We start from the raw sequence: 22,917 nt of genomic DNA on the forward strand, positions 1-22,917 counted from the left end.
ACCATGTGAAGCTTAAAGAAAGCGCACTCAGTTGAACCTTTATACTCAAGAAAAGCTGTGGTTTTCTGACACACCAGGCTTTTTTGTTACCAGCGAGGGGCAGGTTGTGCTCCTGTCCAGCAGGGCTTCATGTCACAGGAGCTAAAGGAAATCGGTACCGGAGGATCGAAATAGAAAAGAACTCCCACTCTTCCTGCCAATCACTCTGGCTCACCCCTTTACATTTCATCTGATCGCCTCAGATCCTAACGAGCAGTGTACGGCGAGGAATTTAGCCTAGACTTTGTGGGTAATGTAGTTTGGTACTATCGAGTCGCTCTGGCCCTTCATTCCTGCATGGTCCCTATTGGTGTTCCAGCCAGCATGAGAACAAGGACACAAACTGTGAATCATCTTTGTATTTTTTAAATAAATTCCTCTGCAACATTTATGGCTTTGGTTTTGCAAATGGGTTATTTCTTTTAAGCTCTCATTGTTTTTGTAAATGATTTTTCTTTGGTTCTTCTTTTTTTCGTTGGGATTTTTTTATTTGACTAATTATAATGTATAGATATTTATTCTAGCAATAGTCTTCCTATTAAAATATACTGTGCTGATGCATCCTCTGAATAACTGAAACTAACATATATATATATATATATATATATATATATATATATATATATATATATATATATATATATATATATATATATATATATATATATATATATATATATATATATATATATATATATATATATATATATATATATATAGAGAGAGAGAGAGAGAGAGAGGTGATAATAATAATCAAATCTGCAAAATGATTTTCCTAATAAAAATATGAACTCAGGAGTGTTTCCTGTCATTTTTTTTTTTTTAAATCTCACCTTTTGCTTGCCATTTGTATCCATGCAGTGATGTGGATCTAAGAAAATCAGTGATATTATGGTCAGCCACTTCAGTCCAAAGACTTGGGGAAATCACACACGATAAATACACATAAGGGGCAACAGGGTAACAAGGAACATACGAAAGGGAGGGGAAAGAGCAAAGACAGGAAGTAAAAACTTGGCAGAGAAAAAATAAACCAGCCTTCAAAATAAGAGAGGAAATAACTGAAAGAATCAAAAGCATGCTGTAGAAACCCTCTGTGTAAGCATCATACAACACAGCATATTCCTTGAGAAAGCATATGTGGATATAGTTTTGGAGGTTTTACCCTATAAAATGTACGATATATAAAAGGGACAACATTTAACAGTGTGCAATATTTCCATCTTATCTAACATACAAATAGAAAAACGGCTTCCATCTGCCTCATCTTTCATTTAAGAGTACTAAAACACTTAGTATTCAGTTACATTTACAGTAGTGGGCCAATATTTTCCCACAATCCTTTGCCATTTACAGTACATTACTGTTAAAACCTACTACAATATCTTACTGTTTCTGTTACATTGTAGATGCTGTTTAAATGACAAGTTACAGTCCAGCAATCTTCTCTGCATGTTGACTTACATGTAAAAGCTCTGCTGCTGGCATGACTTTGGAAGGGGTTTATTTCTTTTCAGTGACTCTCAGTGGTTCTCTTTGATACTTCTTTCATCTTATTTTTTTTTTTATTTAAAATTTTACTAAAATAATTTTAATTATTTTCCCAACTCGGGATTGTTGAGTTATTTCACTTTCCCTTGTCGTGCTGCCATGACATGCAGACTCTTTACAGTTCATTAATTCATCACACAGAGATACTGGCTTCGCACCCCCTTTCCTTTCATTCTCTCTTCTCTTTTAACCCTCCAACATCTGCTCAGAGATGCTGTGACCGGCACGGTTGCTATGGAGACCGTGTGACGTTGACGGCGGTTGTCGCATCAGTGTGGTGTGACCCTGGTGGCGGAGATGCGGCGACAGGCGGGTCTCCCATCCTGCTCCTGGGGTGGATTAAAAAACATGTCATTCCCCATGAAGGCCAGTGTGGCAACCCCTGTGCTGGGTCTTAATTAGACAATCATCGTGTCCACATACACACATAATAATGAAACACATGAGACACCCTGGGAAAGTCTGTGTTTCCCTTTGGGTCTAAGATTAGGCTGCAGGAGTACACGTGGCATACGACAAAAAAGGTGTGGGTGGGTGGATGCCACCTGTCAGGCTGTGAACATCTTTAAGTGGTGACTCATGGGCTTCCACCGCTGATTTCTTAGAAAATGAAAAGTATTGCTCTAATCCACTGTAACCTATGCTGCTTCCTCACACACACACACACACACACACACACACACACACACACACACACACACACACACACACACACACACACAGGATGGAGAGGGAGGGAGGGAAGCACGTCTGAAATGGAAGAGAGAAAAATGAAGAGGGGAGAGAGAGCCAGCCAACGGAGAAAAGGGGGATATGAGAAAGGTGAGGAAATGAAAGGGAAATGTATAGGCATCAGCATAATTTCACTGGTCGCTGGAAACGAGGCCAATGCGGTACTCTGTGTGAGATATAAATAGCTCTCCTGTGTTTATAATAAGCAGGAAGGAAAACGTTGCTATACAACCACTATATATGTATATGCGCATCAAAACCAGAATATAGATCAGAATTTCCATCTCCATCAGCACCACCAGGGTTTAAATGGACTAAAACAGAGATTTTTTGTGTAAAAATGAGATCCTGCACACATCAGACCTTTTCCTTCTTAGCGCAGTGAAACCGGCCCATGTTCAACCAAAAACCACGGAACAGATGCAGCGCTTTTTAGCTCTGTGTGGAGGAGTGGACTACAGCTTGGTGGAAAGGGAGGTTGCGTGTTTGCGGGGCCTGCCAGGAATAGAAGGAGAGGCCCACACCTCTCTTGAGAAAGTCAGAACAGCAGATGGGTCAATGGCGCCATCACGTGGTAACACAACGCACTGGAGTCACGTCGAAACCAGTCATTTTTACTGTAATGTAGGTACACAAATCCAGATGTGCATGCCGCTATCTGTTATCTCGTGTCCGTGGGGAATACTGGTGGGTAATGAACAATCCAGTGGTCTTTAAGAGGACACTAGCTGTTGTCCAAACGTGTATTTAATATAGAAGTCGTGTGGGTCGTGCACTACTGTCTTTATTTAACGCATTTGACATGACTTAAAGTATTTCCTACCACAAAGAGAAACACGGTTATTACCATTTTTGCAAACAAAACTAAAGTATAAAAAGTATTAAATTATTATTCATTTTATTTATGAAGTGAAAATAGTCATTTTATGGCATTTATTTATTTATCTGCAATCTGCAAACGGCAGAAAATTTACAGCAAATAAAAGGTCAGATTAGATTGGGCCAAAGTTCCTAGAAATTGAGATTTGGTCATCATTGTAAATAACAATAATAATATTAATAACAACAACAACAACAACAACAACAACAACACTGAGAGGACGTAAAGAAATGCATTTTAACAAAATTTCAATGGGGCTTTAGTTCGTGCAAGTGCCCAATCTACACTTCACAATACAGGAGCCGCTAGGAGACCCCGTCATTTTATACATGACTTGCATTATTTATTTCTTTGTGAACGTATATCTGGGAAATTTAGTCTGCCATTTAAAATTCTGTTGTTTGGAGGATACTTTCCCAGGATATATATAGCTATAGATCTTTAAAAATGCTTATTTGGGAGCCCCTTGCTAAATCTGCTGTCACCCCATCGGATCGAGGGAGGGAGAAGGAGAGAGGGAGGAAGAGAGCAGGAGGGGGGGGTAGAGGAGTGGACAGGCACTGGTAACGGAGGGGGAGGCGTTTGGCTCGGTGAAAACGGGGAGTGAACGCGCAGAGAGGGTGAGAAACTAGCGGATCTGGCCCTTTAAATCACCAATACAGCACATTCGGAGGTGAGTTTGGAGATATTTGGCTATTTTTCTCCCCGTGCATAATATTTGTAGCGCCTCTGTGTGCTGCTGCAGCCCCGCATTCTCGCAACCGAGGGCGGCTGCAACGAAAGGGGGCTCGTCAGTGTCACGAATCCGGATTTCCCCAGCCCTTTGCCGGCAGAGAGGGTGGGGAGGACCGGGGACAGGGTCAGTGGAAGATTTCCTTCAGCTCGGCTGGACTCCGAGGACGCACGAGCCACAGTAACTGGATCTTATATGCCGAAGTAGGCCGTATGCCCATCAATTTGCATAATAGCGGAATATAACGGCATGCGCTCCGGTCTTGTGCTCGTTGTCGTTGGATGGGTTTATATTTGCCGGAGCTTGCCTCCCTCAAAACATGTCACCACCCTGCTCCCACGGCTAACAATCAGGGCCTATTTGCAGACCCGGAGCGGTGTAGTCTGGTCTTCACTGGGATAAATATATCTGGCTTTGATATGTGCACTGTGTTTGTGCTCCCGTGCGTATTCGTCTGTATGTTGGCGTGTGTGAGAGTCTATGCGTGTATGTGTGTGTGGTACGTGGATAGCCACGGGAGAGAGGACATGCTGTTCTATCCATCAAAATGCCCGCATTGTGTTTTCACACGGTAGAGCAGCAAGCAGGCCCTATAGCAGAGGACATGGCTTCGTACTGTAGGCCCGATCAACGCTCAGGAGCTGCTAGGATCAATAAGGATTGATGCAGTTTTGCGCGTCTTGAGAGCCTCAGTGTGCTCGCTGGCGGGCTGGTTGAGGCCTGTCCAGCTCTGGTGGTGTTTATGTTCTCCAGGCCGAACCAAATGATCAGCTTAGTGTATATGTTTTGCTTCTGAAAGGCGTTCAGTTTGGGGCAAGAAGGGAGAGATGTGGCTGTGTTGGGGGAGAATTTCGTCTGCTGTTTTTAAAGGCTTCTCTTCTCTCACGGTATGCGCCATAGCAAAAAGTTTGAAAAATCAACAGGCTGAGGAAATTAAAGAACTAGGTTAGTAGTGTCTATGAAGTGATAAATGAGTCATTTAAGTATAGCTGGTACTTATTTGTATGCAGCGGCTGTGCCAGTTGAAACCACCGTGGTTTACCCACTTGATAGAACAGAAAAAAAGCACACATTTATGTTTACGTCAAAGGTACAGCAGCTTATAACTAAAGAGGATGCAAGTGCTGCCATGTCCTTTAATGTTAGCATGATTGTGTCAAAAGCATGCAACAGCATGTGAACAATCCCTGCAATAAGCCTTATAGAGTTGAGTTTTTATTATATTCATATGCATATACTCTGCTCTTGGCTTCCAGTGATGCTGCACGCTGTGATTTAGGAGCATTCATTAAATCCTGACAGATAATAGGAAGCATAGAATGTGTTGTGAGGGAACAGGTGTGTGTCTCTGTTTATTTGCACTTGTTATAGACACATCTGAGGGATATCTGTTCACACAGCCATAACCAAGGGACTCACCCCCCATTGCTGGACAGAGGCCCATGTGTGTACATTATATTTTAGTTCTGGTGTCAGTATTGGGCACTAAGGGTTAAAGGGGAAAAAAAGAAATCTAGTGCCAAGTAAGGCTACGGTCAGTATTTCTGTCTCTTACAAGCAGTTCATGTAGGAAGAGTCATGTGCCACAATTTGCCAAACATTATGCTTTTCTTTTTGCTATCTTCTTGAATATGTGTACTCCTAATCTAGGAATGAATCGAAATCAATGCAACTCTTAAGTCCCGTGAGTGTCTAAATGTGAAAAGAAAAAAGACGGAAAGGAAAAAAAATGAAGATATGTTGTTCCTGAATTAGGATTTGGGTTCAAGATTCAAGATTAGGATTAAAAATTAGAATTTGGATAGAGGAAAGTCGGCAAATATCCTCATAAGTCTGTTAATACCAACGTGCAGGCAAAGACAGAATGAGAATTTGTTCAGGTGTTACAGTGGTAATCTCTAGCTTCATTCTCTCTCTCTCTCTCACTCTCTCTCTCTCTTCCTCCTTCTCTTACACACACACACACACAGACACACAAGCTCTAATTACAGACATGAATCTCTGAGCAACTCCACAGCAGGAGTAATTAAAGCAGGACTCTCCTCCTTAGAGAGGGAGTCAGACAGAGACACAGACTGAGAGACCCGGTGGTAACATGCTCATTGTGATGTATTTGAGGTATGTGTTGTTCACATCTACAGAAGCAAGTTTCCTGCTGTGCTAATCTGAAGGTTTGTAGTGATTTAAAATGAGTTTGGGACCCCCCCCCCCCCCCAATATGACAGAATGTCCCACCACCCATTCAGAAAAGTGGTCTTACAGGTGCTTTGTGAAAGAAAATGAGGTGATGGCTATCACCTCATTTTATATCCACCTCATAGTTAATGGATATGATGACTATGACATTTTCTTGTGTTTGAAGTAGCAGCTGTGTCATAATAATATTTTTTATTGCAGTTTTCATATTTGCAGTCGTTATCTCACCTTTAGTTTTTATTATTTTGCTAACTCATTGCTAAAACAGTAAAACCTCTTTGTATGTGGATATGTGGAAGTAAAATTGAAACCTATTTGTAAAAGCAAACAGAAGCGAACATTTTGAAATGTGTATGACTACTGAACTGCCTGTTTATAACGGTCTTTGTCAGCAGGCAGCTCACTTGTTTGCCCATTCTTCTTTTACACAGAGACAAGCCAATGTAAGCTCAGCCGCCGTCCAGCTCTGTCACTGTGACTGCCGTTCCTGCACTGCCCAGACCGCCTCCATCCATTCATATTAGTGTTCAGAGGGAGTCCTGTCTGCACACCATCAGTCAGGTAATACTCTGTTTGCTGTGGTCACTGTATCACGTTCCACATTCCCAGGCTGCTTAATCTGCAAAGTATCTTAAACTTGAATTTTCTTGTGAATTACCCAGTGGACTCAGGAGTCCCTGAGGCAGTGGAATGTGGAATGAATTTATTTGAATGTCTGGATCACAACATTCTCAATCCCAAAGATCTCACTGAGGTTTATTACAATAACCTAATAATGTCTTCCTATTTAAACATGTTGTTTGTGCAGTGTGTGAATTACATTCAGACGACAAATATCAGATGCTGATGCGTATTAGCATCTTTAATATAAGGGCTTTTATTTAATTGCTTTTTTGTTAAATATCAAATTCATTTTTGGTTACATTGTCGTTACACTGTTGCCTTCAATCGTCATATTATGAATTAAAATGCTGCTGTTTCACTCTAAATTTCTGCTGCACTACTATGTAGTCACCTCATGGTGGTGCTATAGCACCGCAGCTGAGGTTCCACACAATCCACTTAACTGATTTAAATTTATGACCCATAACACTAAAAAGGGAATTTAAGCCATCATTTCATTTCTGATCTAATGGCAAAAAACCAAAACATATTACACTCTCAGTTGTGCTTTGTTTATAGTTGATCCTCTGCAGGCTTTCTTTTGTTTGTTTTTGTGCGATTCATTTTGATATGATATCACAGCAGCAGTGCTATAAAGGACAGTTTCAGGGAATAATCAGGGAATTATCTAGTACTTAAATTCACATCTCTATTAAATATACATGAAATGAATGTTTCTTGGTCTCTGACAAATCTAGTGAAGTAAACCAAACACATTGCACATTCTGTTTTTTCACCCCTTCAGTTTTCTCCTGTGTTGGTGTATTCTGATGGATCAGTATGTCTACCACTAATAATATCGCCCAGGCCAGGAAACTGGTGGAACAGCTGAGGATTGAGGCAGGGATTGAGCGCATTAAGGTAAAACAACCGTTTTCTGCTGTGTTAGCAAATGTGTGTGCGTAATTATTCATACACATTTAACTGCTCTCCCTCTCTACTCATTCTTGTTCCCCCTTTGCTGCTTCTCCCTTCATTTACCCTTACAACTTTATTATTTCTCATACCTCCAATGCCCTCCTTTTAAATTTCACACCTTCTTATCTATCCCCTTTTTTGCCTTCCCCCATTCCCTTTCTCCTTTTCTCTCCCTCCCCCCTCTGTCCGGTCAGGTGTCTAAAGCAGCAGCAGACCTGATGAGTTACTGTGAGCAGCACGCTCGTAGCGACCCTCTGCTGGTTGGTGTTCCCACCTCTGAAAACCCTTTCAAGGACAAGAAACCTTGCATCATCCTATAGCTGCATCCCGCTTCTCCTACCCCTCTCACGCACACACACACAAACACACATTCTCACACACTCTTGCACATACATATACACACGAACACATAAACGTACACTTTTGCCATTTAACTAGATCCCCTCATTTACCGAGACACACCTTGGAGCAGCCCTGTTTGATCTTACAGGGCTGTCGCGCATCGACACACACACAGAGAAACACACACGCTCCCAGAATCACCACTCTGGAAAAGCGCCATACCCCGGAGCAACAGCTAGGGGGCGCGTATGCTGCGCTCACAGTGGCTGAGATCAGTATATCACTGAGTATGATCCAAGGTGCTTTGGTAATATTCACATATGCTGGTGAATTAACTACAAGTTTCAGCTAAACTTGAAAAGGGATTTGGACATTAATGATCGATAGGAAATCAGCATTTTCTTTTTTTTGTTATCGTGAAATGAGGTGTTGGTTCAATGATGGGTAGCTGTGCCATAGGCAGGCAGTGGGAGGATGCATGTGCGAAAAAACAGAGTGAGTGGTAGGCGCTAGGCCAATCGTGCCAAACTGGACCTCGTGTCCCATTAAAAGTTCAATAAATGCTTCTTTTTCTGTGGGAGATTTTTAAAAAAGTGTGAAAGCTTCATTCTTGGGTCATTTTGGAGCAACTGGCTAAAGCCTTTGCCTTTATCAGACCATAGCATGTTCCCACCCAAACCTATATCAACAGACCTTCTCTGCCTGTGGCCTCACAATGGCTGCCCGCAGCCTTTGGCCAAGCCTCCAGCTGTGCCAACCTGTACAAAAATGCCTCTCTAGATGCCGATCTGCTGTCACTGATTCCACTGCGGCTCATGATAGCCGCCGCTGGCTGATGTCTAAGCTGACCCCAGATCTGCACCTATGAGAGCAAGCAGTGAACGGCTCTACACAGAACTCAAGCTATTAACCGCAGACGTTTACTGCATTTTTTCTTAAGAAATACTTGTTTGTGAACTCAATGTACGTTTTAGATATTTTGTTGAAGCATTACTTAACAGATAGGACAATACTGTACATTTTTTAGATCGTTTTCTTTTCACGTAGGTGTTGCCCCTGGCGGATCAGGTTTCTTTTCCTGCTTGCATTAATGAAATAACAGGATATCTGGTTGTAAGCCAGGGGTAATACCTAACCAGATCTACTGTACATCAAGCCTCCCTGTGCTTTACCCCAAGAGAGGGCGAGGCCACAGAATGATCACATCAGAGAATCAGTCTGTAAGGGACTGCGAGGCTGGAGGAGATGACCCAGACTTAGAAAGTAAAAATGAAGGTGCCCTCTTCCCACCCTCTCAGCCCATATTTGAGTGTAGGGTGAATAGAATGAAAATGAGAGGAGTGGGTAGTCTGAAAATAAGGAGGCACCTCTCTGTTCAAGGGGTTTACATCTTGTTTTAATGCTTTGCAATTATGGCTATTAATCAGATTACCTGCCTTCACCAGTCTAAAGGTTCCAGTCTCCCCAGCATAAGAGCTCACTCTGGCGTTATCCCAGCTTGATCACAGGCTGCATCAGTAGGAGCTGGCAGTCTCCTTTCTGTGTCCCTCCTCCCTCGTCTCCTCCACAGCACTCCTCCTGTCTGACAAACCAAACTTGATTGTAAAAACTGAAACATGAAGAAGAAAAAAATCAAGTTAAGAGAAACCAACTAAGTGTATAAACTTTCTTTCAGACATGTGCAGAAGTGATAAGTTGAAGAGTAGCTGTTTTGGCTTTCTTTTTTTTCTTTTTCTTTTTTTTTAAGTTCTCTTCTTTCTATGGAGTCCATGGAACCTGGTCAGTTGAGTATTACCCTGTACAGTGTTTGTAAGATACAAACTCAAAACACAGATTTCCCCTCTGTGGATGTTGGATTTTTTTAGTACTACTTATTCTGTCAATCAGGATCACGTCTGTCCTTTTCTTTTTCCTTTTTTACGTCAATCAGGTTTTAGAGGCCTGCGATAGCTGAGGTTGGTTTCGGCCACAGATAAAACCGATGAGGATGAAGTCATGTACCGGAAACAAAAGCTGTGTTTGGTTTAGAGTCATGCCCCATAAGAAGATGAATCAACATCGGACCTCATTACGGTGGTGCAAAACCAACCTCCTGATCTGACCTTTAACACCAAAGCTGTCCTTGTTTTTTTTGTTTTTGTTTTTTTGGGGGCAACAGGCATCTAGACCAACATGCAACATACACCTACATCCTGTGCTTTGGGTGCTTTTCAAGCTTGAATGATGTTTATCAGAGGTAAAAGGTTAATAGCTGTAAGGAGAATTGGTGAAAGAGGGGATCTTCCTTCCATCATATTTACACTTTAGCATTTAGCCGAGGCTTTTGTCAGGGTGGGATTATTTGAACATGGCTTATATCTGCTGACAGAGAGTCACAAGGGTTCATCCTACTAGTTTCCTGCTTTCATGTCACTTAAGGTCAGTGTGACCCAGCTGCTGTCCAGACTTTGTAGGTGGGTGGAAAGAGTTGTTTGCATCCACACGTGCTCATGCATACCTAGCAATGTGTGGGGTTTACACAAATCGGCATTAGAATAATGGTAATTGTTACCCTTAGCAATCTCAAACTGTGTGAAAGAGAACAAAAGAGAATAAGCGTATTTCCCAAAATGTCAAATGATTCCTTTAAAAATTCAGCTTTGTGATTAATTACCAGTTTAAATCGCTGCTTTGCATCTGTGTTTTTGCACCGTAGGCAATGGCTTATGATACAGACAAAGATAGAAGTATAGAGAGCAGGAGCTGGAGAAAGGCCATAGAGAGGGTGTGCAAGTGTGCGTGCGTGTGTGTGGGTGCTTGTGTTTGGTAGCTGAAAAGGGATGATTTGGCAGAGCAGTAGGTGGAGAGGAGAAAATAGAGGAGCGTGCAAGTGTGCATGGTCTGTGTGTGTTTGTGCGAGTGACACAGTGCGTAATAACGAGCAGTGCCTCCAGTGCTGCAGTGTTGGACTGTAATGTTACAGTACTGCAGTCCTGCAGTTCTAGGTCAGGGTTAGTCTGACCAGAGGAGAGGTCATGTGATACCACAAGTCAGAACAACATGTATGGCTTCCACTTCCTCCTTTTCTCACTTAATAAGTCTGCATATTTTGAAGAGTGAAAAGGAGGATTGTGTCACAGCCTAAAATTGATCAGGTGAAATGTGGCAAACAAATAATTTAATTGCCACTAATGTAAGCCTTGGATATGTAAAGGAACATGTTGACATTTGAGGAAATGTGTATATTTGCTTTCTCCTGCAGCTGGTTAGCTTACCTTAAAGACAGGAAACAGGGAGAAACTCTTCTCTTCACCTGCAATAAAGGCCACGTCTCAGCTCTTTTAAAGTTCTCAGTCAAGGTGTTATATCACTTTGATGTTTTGCCATTATCGCAGTGAGCCATAGAGGTGCTGGTAGACAGGTTTTGTTGCTGCTAGCCTGGCTGTTTCAAGCTGTTTATCTTTATGCTAAGCTAAAGCAGGTAGCCCTAGAAGCAGATATGATGAAAGGGATGATTGAAGAGATTATTTAGGCTGATATAAATGAACAGTGCTCTTTTACAAAAGGAAAGACATGTGATGGCATAGCAACAGTATTGACTTAACTCATATGTAATTATTTGGCCTAGGTTTGCTTTTCAAGGACCTGAACTATTCTAATATGAAAGAACTGATTCCCTGTCAGTTTACAGGAATGTGATAAACACTTTCATTTCTTTGCAAGCTAAAGTGAAAGAGAATTCTTGCTGCAGAGGTTTCACACAAGGAAACATACATGCATAACTTATCATCAGACAAATGCACATACACACACAACCACACACACACACACACACACACACACACACACACACAGATGTCCTGGTATTGCCGAACATATGCTGTTTTTTTTTTTATTTTTATTACTATCATTCCATCCCTGGTTGGGCTGCAATCAGAGACACAGCTTGGATTGCTGGATTGTCTGATTGACTGGTTGTTAGTTTGCCTTATAGTGGTGTATATCATGTAAATGCTGGACTTAGGGGTGGGGGGCAGTTTTAAACAGTCTTAAAAGTGGAACACATGGCTCAAGGTGGAAATTTACTGGTGTTGTGCGCAAAAATGCAAGCCTCTCGAAATTAATTTCAGGCCTGGTGAGGAGAGCCGAGGCTCCTCCCTGGTGGACTTTCATATCAAGCTTCTCTGATTTGGCTCCGAGCCCTTCCTGAGAATCATCTTTTGTGTTCTGATCTCCTGTGTATGCATACAGTATATGTATCTTTTTGCCTTGATTGATTATGAAGAAAATATATCTATTTTTTGTAACTGTTCTCTGATGTGCCATAACTCATGTTTTCTTGCACACTGTTAATATTTTGTGGATATTGCTGTTTAAAAAAGATGATATTGAGAAGTAGATAACATTAATAAAAAGATGATATAATAACAGACTTTTCCTGTATTGTTTTTTTATTTTGTTTTGATGTTAACATCAGTGTATTTCAAGTTGGGCAGATCACAAACATCAGATACAATACCAGTATGAGCCTCACAGAGCTGCTGGTATAGCTGCAGAATATTAGTGTTTTTGATTATTATCAGTTTATTGGTTTAAAAATGCAACTCTACAATGCACTTACAGAAAACATGCTCTCTGGCCTACTGGCTGTACGATGTGCAGAGCATGATGCATGTAAGACAATGCATCAAACAGAGTAAACGAAGAGCAGAGCTAGGTAAAAGTCTCCCAGTTTGGTCATTTCACAGGAATTCCATTGTTGTAGCCGTCTCAGGCCTTCACTGTGCCCTTTTGAGTGTGCTTTCAACCGTCACAAGCTTGTCTCCAAGTTTCAAACCATACTTCCCATGACCCTTCTGCAAGTCCCAGCCAATCAGATTTAGGCTGGATGAGCCACGGCCTTTGAGAAGACACTCCCCTCACCAGTCACTACCCTGTGTGATTGTAAACAAGTGTGAGGTCCATGTGCCTCAATATGTTCCTCTCTCCTCTAGCTGCAGACAGAGCTGTGAACAGCCATGTGAGAGCAGAGGGTGGAATAGATTGCAAAGCAGAGGGAAGATCCTGAGATTAAGCAGAGATAATAGAGGGATCAGAGGCTTCACCCACACACACACACACACACACACACATTAATACACATTATGTTATTTGCATGCAACATTGTTGCAGGGCTTTAGCTGCAATATATAATGCAAAACGTGCATTTATAAAAGATTCTTGTTATGCAGGTATGGAATCTGGCTTGGGAATAAATAAAAACATTTGACACGCAGGTAATGCGTCTTTCCTGTAATGCTTCATTGCTTCCTGACTTGCAGGGACAGTAGGTCTGCATGAGCTTGTTATGCTTGTTTTAGTGAGTTTCTGTCCCCACCCCAGTTTCATTCTCACTGACTTATGCTCACGACAATAGAAGGGGCTGGCAATGACAAAGACTTTGCCCTAAGTGTGCATGCATTTTCCATGACTTCAGCCCGAATGTAAACTGTAGTTGCGTGACTCAGCAGGTTCCATGACGCACACATGGCTTTTGTTTTGAAATCTGAGCAGAAGCCCCAGGAACAAGAAGAATTTATGAATAAAATAATTTATTTACTTAGATAACAGAGCACAAAATAGATTACAAATAACTACAAAAAAACAATACAATCAATAAATTAACAGTGTAGCATCTTTACATTAGTTATTTATCAGAAAGGCAGCGCTCTTGAAGGCACAAAGAAGTTGATAGTTTTACAATACATTTAAAGCTGACCTGATCAGACAGCACAGGCATTCTGCATCATTGTGAATCTCAGATCCTGACTAAAATGTATCATCCTCAGAGTCTCTTTACATTGTTTTTTCTTTTGTTTCTTCCAGTGTCAATAGGTCCTGTGTGTCTTTAACATTATTTCCATTTCAGTTTCCATGGTGACAATTCCCCAGCAGCTTTCAGCTGCTCATTTTAAGAATGCACACACTGCACACCCAGTCTTTTCTACAGAAAAATACAAGTATTGTAAATGCATACCACACATAGACATACCACACATACAAACACACACCTCTCCTCTCCTTTCCTGGGACTCTCCCAGGAATGTCTGGTACAGTTTCAGCACTGCAACATTCCTGTCCAGTCAAACAAACAAGACGTCCAGGTATAAGCTGGGTGTGGATGTGTTCCTTTCAAAACTACTACTCCTCTTAATGTTTACTATGTCACACCCCATAAACATTGTGAGCACCCAGAGAGCAGCACAAAACAGATTGTGTTTTAATGGCATTGTAAAAACATTGTGACTTTTCTCTCTGTATCTTTTGCACAAGTACAGATTTTAGAAACCAGTGTCCAGTCCAGCTGTTTCACTAGTCTTTGAGTGGGAGTCCATGGTTTTGCTGGTCATTAAGGATAGTGGACTGGAGTAGCTACACTCCAGGTCATCCCTGCTTAAGCGTAAAGATCCTTCAGTGTATCAGTATCTGGCCACAAAAGTTCCTGTATGCAGACCCTTCAGCGTTCCTGCAGGACTAGTTCAGGCACCCACTGGTCAAGGCGCCGACTCTCCTGGCAGTAGGTCCCCACTTCCTGCAGTCTGCAGTGCTCTGCCTGAGGATTCTGTGTGGGAGAAAAAAAGAATCATGTTCAGCGTTCAATTTGAATTGAACCTGCAAAGTAAGAGTAAAAATCACAAGACGATGACAAAGAAAAGGTGCAATATCTTAGCTGAAAATTGTGCATGAAAAAGATCACCATCTGCCTTTCAGTTACATAAGAGGTAGCCACTATGCTGAGTCAACACACCGTAACCAGCATGCAGTTAAGGTCTCTGTGCTCTTCCTGGTTCCTGTTGGCATCCACAGCTCCCAGCAGCCGCTGGAGTCGCTGAAACCCAGAGACTCGCAAGATGGTGATGCCGCTGTCGCAGCAGAAGGACTGTAGCAACGTGAAGTGGATCTGCAGCGCCACATCGTTTTCATCGTCGGCTGCCAGCACGCATAGCACCACGCTGTCTGGATCTCTGAGGGGGAAGAGAAAAGAAAAAAAATGAGGAAAAACCTGTATTAACATGTCTGGGATGATCAGTTTGGGCAATGAGAAGAGAAGCACAAACCAAAATTAATACTTTCAACTCACACATTAAGAAGCTTGGCTGATTCATAAATGCCAACAGTGAGGCAGCCTTGTTTCTGAGCAGTTACCAGCAACTCCTCCAGAGCCAGACCTACAGACTGCATCCTAAGGGATAAGGACAGGACATTTAGCCTTTTGTATTCTGCAATATGACAAAACATTAGTGGTATTAAATATATGCAGTACTGCTTCAAAAATTACCCCTCTTCCATATTAATAGAATTAAAAGTCGTTAGAACACTGAAATACAAGCTCCGATCAGTTTCATTATCAGTTTCATGCATGGGGATGATTGTGGTGATATAAAACAAGCCATAAATACGCATTTTACAGTTTCAAGGAATTTCGCTGCAGGTTGTGCAACGTGCATGCGTAGTATTGTGTATGCCAGTACAAAGATATTAACACTGAGGTCTTATGACTCATAATAATTCATGCATAATCTCTGGATTTTGGCTTTTACGCGCATGCGGGTGTCAAACTTTTACAGCACAGAAAAGATTGTAACATTTTGTGCACCCAGATGTTAAATAACAGAAAGTCTCTGCGTTCTAGTCTCAAATCAAAGCTTTCAAAAAGCACTTTAATTACATCAGCCTAAGCAATCCACACAACGGAGGGGTCAAAGGACGATCAGCATACTCTTCCAGCACATGATCACGCACATGCACATGCTGAACCAACATAAAAATAGAGCTGAAGCAAGAAATCTTACTTGTTCTCGATGGAAGCAAAGCTTTCTTCGGGAATCATGATTGCAAATTAAAAACTGATCCCACTGCGTAAATGCGTGACAACTGCCGGTGTACCAAAGTTATGCCAGTCTCTTCTGCGTTTGTTGTTGGCAACGTTGCGTCACAGTTTTATATTGAAGCTGGAAGGTGGGCGGCACCGAAACTAGGCGAGTTTTGCAATTGGCTCAAAGGAAAACCAACATCTTTTCTTGTCATGTGGCCTCGTGGGTTTGTTTGGTTACAGTGAGTGATGACTTTACGGGACAAAAGTACGCTTGTCATTCTGACATAACTGACATTGTGCATAAACAAATACATACATCTGTTCAAGTGAAATGATCCAACTAGCTCCCGTGTTGGACTATGAGATAAAATTGTGTAATAAGAGCCTCACCTTTTCATAACAACGTCTTTACAGGACTGATGTGATTATGTAATTATGACTGACATCTAGTGGCTGAATGAAGGGGGGACGTCTATGTAACCCTCCCACTACTGAAAGACTGCAGTCATGCATATAAAGCCAGCAAGCGATTCGTAGAACCATATCATCAGAAAAAATTGAAGTAAAGCATGTGATAAAGCATATTAACTTTCTCTGTTTTCCTTTATTTTTATTATTTTTACACAATAAGAGCAGGACACGGATGAATATATTTGCAAATTAATATTTTCAGAATATCCAAAAGAAGTGCACACAACAGACTCTGCTTCTAAGGATCTGAAACTCAAGCCTGACTTAAGGATCTACCTCAAGATCCTTAAGTCAGGACCCATGATTGGATCACGTGGCATCTGTTAATGACTTTAACTGAGCTCAATGATTTTAGCCTCAGAGCACAAAAAGATAGCATTTTGACCCAGTGGTTTTTAGTTTAGAGAAAGCAGCATGCAATGTGCTGGCACATCTTTGGAGACATGAAATGAACAGTGAATATTTATAAATGTTTTTATTGTTTCACTCATGAAACAAACATAGTTTCAGTTTGCCTACAATACAAGGGTTTTACTTTAAGATAATTTGTTGCAACCATTATGGAGAACCTAATTAATTGGCAGTTTGGGAAGCTTATATGTTTTGGATTTCAAATAATCTGATGTTCTTTCTGTTCTCGATAATCAGGGCGGGAAATATCACTGGATCTGTAAAGCTCCATCTGATCATTCCCTTCCTGACTTTCAGCCTGGTTCTCAAAAAAGCTGTCTGCAAAGTTCAGCATCTGCTGCACAGCACCAAACAGTAGAATGTCAGTGTCCTGGTCCAGGTCCAGCTCCTCACTGTAGTTCTTCACCGGCAGTATACAGGATAACGGGATGCCCAGAGACTCACTCAGCTCACGCGCCTGATTACACAGATAACACAGGTACACAGATTAAATGAGCATTATTGCCATGTCAAATTTTGACCTGCTACTGTAAATGCATCTAAAAACATCACCTTCTTCTGGATGTAAAAACTGCGATAAACATTCTTTAAGTCTTCCGCCACCAGCGGACAGGCCTCGTCCACTTTAGTCATCAGCAACAGCTGAGGAATTCCTTTGAGGGACCGGAAATACAAATCATGACTGAAACAGTTTACTGACAACAAGAAAAGGGTTACCCTGTATTGTATGTCCCTAATATTGCCTTACATATTTACATATCAAATCAAATCAAATCAAATCAAATCACCTTTATTGTCACGTCACATGTGCAGGTACACTGGTACAGTACATGCGAGTGAAATTCTTGTGTGCAAGCTTCACAAGCAACAGAGTTGTGCAAAATACAATAACGTGCAACAAGCAAAATATAAAAATGGCTAATTTAAAAAGTAATAAATATATGTACCATGTATAAAGGTATATACATTACTGAATGTGTGTACTAAATATGTTTTTCTACGTGTGTGTGTGTGTGTGTGTGTGTGTGTATATACATGTTTTACAAATGAAATAGAGTAAACAATAAAATAAGATATATAAAATATAAAATATACAGAGGTAGGTATGTGCAAAACAGTGGCATTAATGTACAGTATGGAGTGCATAATGTTGAAGTTCCAGTAGTGAGGGTGAGGTGTCTATGACGTGTTCAGCAGTCTGATGGCCTGGTGGAAAAAGCTGTCTCTCAGTCTGCTGGTTCGGGACCGGATGCTGCAGAACCTCCTTCCTGATGGAAGTAGTCTGAACAGTTTGTGGCTGGGGTGACTGGAGTCCTTGATGATCCTCCCCGCTTTCCTCAGGCACCGCTTCCTGTAGATGTCTTGGAGGAGGAAGCTCACCTCAATTATCCGTTCAGCACACCGCACTACTCTCTGGAGAGCTTTGCGGTTGTAAGCGGTGCTGTTGCATTACCAGGTGGTGATGCATCAGTGAGGATGCTCTCAATGGCACAGCGATAGAAGGTCCTGAGGATGCGGGGCTCATGCCGAATCTTTTCAGTCTCCTGAGAAAGAAGAGGCGCTGCTGCGCCTTCTTCACTGTCTTGTTTATGTGTACTGACCACGTAAGATCCTCAGCCAGATGTACACCAAGGAAGCGGAAGCTGCTCACTCTCTCCACAGCGGCGCCGTTGATGGTGATGGGGTGTGTACTCCTCTGCACCTCCGGAAGTCCACTATCAGCTCCTTTGTCTTTGCGACGTTGAGGGTGAGATGGTTGTCTTGACACCAGTGGGTCAGGGCGCTGACCTCCTCCCTGTAGGCTGTCTCATCACCGTTGGTGATAAGACCACCACTGTAGTGTCGTCCGCAAACTTCACAATGATGTTGGAGTTGTTAGTGGCCGTGCAGTCGTAGGTGTAGAGTGAGTACAGGAGAGGGCTCAGTACACACCCCTGTGGAGCACCAGTGTTCAGTGTGATGGGGATGAGGTGGTGCTGCCCAGTCTGACCACTTGGCGTCTGTCAGACAGGAAGTTAAGGATCCAGCTGCAGAGAGCTGCTCAGTCCTAGATCCTGCAGTTTCCTGTCCAGTTTTGAGGAACGATGGTGTTGAATGCTGAGCTGTAATCTACAAACAGCATTCTCACATACGTGTCTCTCTTCTCCAGGTGTGACAGGGCAGCATGGAGTGTCAGGGCTATGGCATCATCAGTGGACCTGTTGTGGCGGTATGCGAACTGTAGAGGGTCCAGTGAGTCGGGTAGTGCGGAGCAGATGAAGTCCCTGACCAGCTTCTCGAAGCATTTGCTCACGATGGGGTCAGGGCTACAGGTCGCCAGTCGTTCAATGAGGAGATGGTGGAGGATTTGGGTACAGGGACGATGGTGGCCATTTTGAAGCAGGCTGGGACTACAGACAGAGAGGGAAAGGTTGAAGATGTGTAAACACTCCAGCCAGCTGAGCCGCGCATGACTTGAGGTTGGCCGGGAATCCCGTCCGGACCAGTAGCTTTGCGTGGGTTCACTCTCCTGAAGTACCTCCGCACATCCTCCTCAGACACAGTGTGCGCACTGACGTCATCCGCGGTGCGCACACTGTCCGGTCTCATGGTGTTCGCTGTGTCGAATCTAGCGTAGAATACGTTTAGATCCTCACACAGAGAGGCCGTGGTCTGCGGTGTGCTGGTTTTCCTCTAAAGTCTGTGATCGTGTTTAGTCCCTGCCACATACCCGAGGGTTGTCAAACTGTTGCTCCACCCTGTCCCTGTACTCACGTTTGGCTGCTTTGATCGTCTTCCGGAGTTGGTAATGTGCGTGTTTGTAGTCCGATGTGTTCGCGGAGGCAAAAGCGGTGCTCCGTGCATATATACATATATATAAAACTGCATGCTGTACATGCTGTTTTCAATGTTTTCTAAAAAAAAAAAAAAATAATCCAAAAATATTCTGCTGACCCAGCTGATTAGTCTTTCTCCGGATGGCACAAAGTTTTTCCAGCACTTTTTGGCTGAGAATAGAGACCTTGCAGGTGTCGACCACATACACCACACAGTGAATCCTGTCACTCAGAGTCACATGCTTCTTATAGCCAGGAGCATCTGTTAGAATAGGGCCAGATGTGCTAAACTGAAGTACAAAAAAACATAGTTGTTACTTATCAATCAGCTGCCTACGTTTTTAGTATTTAATTGTTTACCATTTAATCAGTTAACATGAAATGCACCTGGTAGCGATCCTTGATGTGACCTTTATAGATGTTGACCAAGTCCTCAATGTCCAAACCACCATTTTCCTCCAGCCCCATTGTGTCACAGAGGATCAGTGGGACTACGCAACCACCTTTCCCTGCCTTGATGGTGTAAGTGCGAAACTACAGAAAAGATAGAAAATGTCATTTAATGGGAAAACACTGTACAGTACAGGTAAAGCATGCAGATTCAGTTATACAGAAAATCCTGTGCCAGTACCTGAGTGGTCACACTCGCCCCCGCTGTGCCAGCAATGGCTTGGGAAGTCATGTTGCCTCGAAATGCTGAGTTGATGGAGTTGAAGAAGCTGGACTTGCCTGCTCCAATCGGGCCTACCAACAACACACGGGCTTGGTGTACTGTTTTGATGTCAGGCTTATAGTTCAGGATAGCCTTCATCAGTTGCTGTTTTTTTCTAGAAGAAAGAAAATGTACCCACACCACCCAGAGTGCAAGTATAAAAAAAGTTTACATGATGACAAGCTTAAATAAGCTTATACTGATGATGAACACTTTAGTTTTTCTTAGAATTACAAAATCCAAACATAAATTGATATATTTTACACAAACACCACTAATAACTGTGCTGCAGGTTTCTACATACTCAGCTGTCCATTCGATGTTCCTCCAGGCCTTGGGCAAGAGATCTTCTAGGTCTATAAGTGAAAAATCGATTAATAAGAACAGGATCACTTTTTAATCATATCAATATTAATTCTCTAAAAAATGCACAGTAAAATTACAAGCCTTGGTTTAAGCATAAGCTCATGAGTGCACATGGCCATTTCTGCAAGTAGGTGAGCATGTTTCTTAATGGTCATGAAATGTCTGTTTTGAAAGTATAACCATGGGAGACATCTTTTTAATTCTATAAAACTCAGGGATTACTTTTACACACCTTCAACTCGATACACCTCGAACTCTGTCAGTGTCAAGTCATTTCCATGCATATCTGCAGCCTGAAAGTTGAAGCCTGTGCCTGGATTTGACTGCACTTCAGGTTTGTTATCATGTAAGAAAACCAGAGCACCGTAATTTGGACCGGTGCCTCCATCAGTGAAAGCACACTGCCCGCTGATAGCTGCTACCCTCAGTGGTTTGTTTCTCTCAGCACTGATACTGTAGAGAAATGTCTTCTCATCATTGACACCATTTCCACCTTGAGTGTAATCTTTGGAGGTGTAGGCTCCATAGATGAACCCGGCAGCATTGTAGGCTACAATAACCGTGGGCCCTTGACTGTCACAGTGTCTGTGGAAGACATCAGCAGTGAACCCATGGATGCTGGCTTTGTGGAGCAGATGGAGTTTGACACGACCGAGAAGAGAGAGGAGCTGCTTCTCCTGATCCTTAGACAAGGCAGATTTCATTGCTGCCATGATGGAAAATCACCTGATGATGTAGACAGATCAGATCAAGTTTAACAAGCTATCTCAGAAAACCACAACTGCACATGCAGATGTTATAACCTGTGACCATTTATGTAAAATATTATTAAGGTTTTTTTTAAATAAAATGTCATGTAAACCTGCAAGTGGATCATCCCACCCCCACCTTACTGAAAACTCTTTTGCCTGCTTTTTTAAAGGGCATGTTTGCTGCCTTCTATTAAAACGTGTAAAATACAATCACCACCAGACATTATTAATAAGAAAATCTACTGAAAAATACATTATATCTCAATTTTGGGGGTTTAATGACATAGAACATGCATAGAATAAATTGCATAAAATAACCACATTATAAGACATTAACGTTTATATGAAGAGATGTATTTTTATTTACTTTAAAGTAATGCTCTGAGAATTTGGGGTTTTATTTGTCTGGCTTCACTTTTTCTAGTTTTACATTTTCGCGGTCAGGAGAAAACATGTTAATTTACAGCTACCAATTTTATTATGCAGGATAATCAGCAGAGAAAACATTTCACGTTTGATTCTCAAACAAAAAATATAATGGAAGAAACATTTTCTCAGACTAAGAGAAACCAAAAGTAAAGCCTCAGTTACCATAAAACCACCTTCAAGAAACCCGCTGAAGTGATAAAAGTCATACTTGAGGCAGAAAGTTGCGAGTGCATAGAGATGCTGCTGCATATGCATACTGTGGATGAAGTTAGATGTTATCAAACCAAACTCACCTTCAGAAGACAAACTGATGCAGGAAAATACAGTCCGTGGCACGCCGCAGTGGTTTAATGTGTTCTGTGGAGGTTCAAACAGGAATGAAAGTACAAATAAACCTTTTTTCTTTATCCCTGTTCTGATTGGTCACATTGTAAAGGCTATAAAATGACTGCAACCAATAAGACTTACATGAAACATGATTCTTCTGTGATACTGAGTTTTGCAGTTCAGTGAAAAAGCTATAAAAGCGTCTTTGATGATACCCCGAAAGAAATATAGTTATGAGTAATATACAGTATAATAAGCCTTATGAATAAATTATTCAATTAGTATGTATTTGTTCCTTTATTCATGTGTATTTTAGTCATTTTCAGAGTTTGTTTTTAAGTATAATCACATTCAGATGCATACACATACACACAGTATTGTGCAAAAGTCTTGAGTTACTCCTCTTTAAACTTTGTCTTCAAGGAACCACACCTTGTTAATTTTTTAAACCGGTCTTAAGCAAAAGTTTTCCAGGCTTTCCAAAAGACTTTTAAACTTTTTCCTTTGGACGTTGGCTGCTTTTCCTCTAAAAAACAACCTTGTAGGTTTACCCCTTCCCCAATAACAACCTCAGTCATGATTCCCTGACCTGTTTTGTTCCTGAAAGACAAGTCAGTATAAACCAAATTCATTTTTAAACTCACTGACTTTTATGGTAACATATAGCAAAATCAGCAGAAATAAGAAACAGACTGCCGAAACGAAAAGTGACCACACCGTACATTTTACTGACTTATTCAGGGGT

The 22,917-nt window shown here is 41.8% G+C and overlaps 3 protein-coding genes across 5 annotated transcripts; 1 reads left to right on the forward strand and 2 right to left on the reverse strand.

Annotated features, from left to right (window-relative positions):
* The first annotated feature begins 3,750 nt into the window (after positions 1–3,750).
* Positions 3,751–12,465, forward strand: gng7 (guanine nucleotide binding protein (G protein), gamma 7). Of its 3 annotated transcripts, none has more exons than XM_031736921.2 (4): positions 3,751–3,875; positions 6,563–6,692; positions 7,540–7,655; positions 7,907–12,465. In XM_031736921.2, the coding sequence occupies exons 3-4, from the start codon at positions 7,575–7,577 to the stop codon at positions 8,030–8,032; spliced, it is 207 nt and encodes a 68-aa protein (XP_031592781.1). In that variant the 5' UTR covers positions 3,751–3,875; positions 6,563–6,692; positions 7,540–7,574; the 3' UTR covers positions 8,033–12,465. The 3 variants fall into 3 exon arrangements, with proteins under 3 accessions (XP_031592781.1, XP_031592780.1, XP_039459436.1); XM_031736920.2 differs by lacking the exon at positions 3,751–3,875 and adding an exon at positions 3,907–4,138; XM_039603502.1 differs by lacking the exon at positions 3,751–3,875 and adding an exon at positions 3,907–4,115.
* Positions 12,466–13,607: 1,142 nt separating this feature from the next.
* Positions 13,608–15,994, reverse strand: LOC116318017 (growth arrest and DNA damage-inducible protein GADD45 beta-like). The gene is made up of 4 exons (XM_031736919.2): positions 15,866–15,994; positions 15,154–15,255; positions 14,821–15,037; positions 13,608–14,634 (listed from the first exon to the last, which is right to left on the reverse strand). The coding sequence occupies exons 1-4, from the start codon at positions 15,901–15,903 to the stop codon at positions 14,530–14,532; spliced, it is 462 nt and encodes a 153-aa protein (XP_031592779.1). The 5' UTR covers positions 15,904–15,994; the 3' UTR covers positions 13,608–14,529.
* A 923-nt stretch (positions 15,995–16,917) lies between these two features.
* LOC116318003 (interferon-induced protein 44-like) lies at positions 16,918–22,169 on the reverse strand. The gene is made up of 8 exons (XM_031736903.2): positions 22,139–22,169; positions 20,897–21,390; positions 20,603–20,654; positions 20,218–20,413; positions 19,974–20,120; positions 19,705–19,876; positions 17,323–17,423; positions 16,918–17,227 (listed from the first exon to the last, which is right to left on the reverse strand). Exons 2-8 carry the CDS (start codon positions 21,375–21,377, stop codon positions 16,970–16,972), a joined length of 1,407 nt encoding a protein of 468 aa, XP_031592763.1. The 5' UTR covers positions 21,378–21,390; positions 22,139–22,169; the 3' UTR covers positions 16,918–16,969.
* Positions 22,170–22,917: the final 748 nt, after the last annotated feature.

The sequence above is a fragment of the Oreochromis aureus genome, linkage group 19, assembly GCF_013358895.1.
Source record: "Oreochromis aureus strain Israel breed Guangdong linkage group 19, ZZ_aureus, whole genome shotgun sequence".
NCBI lineage: Eukaryota > Metazoa > Chordata > Actinopteri > Cichliformes > Cichlidae > Oreochromis > Oreochromis aureus.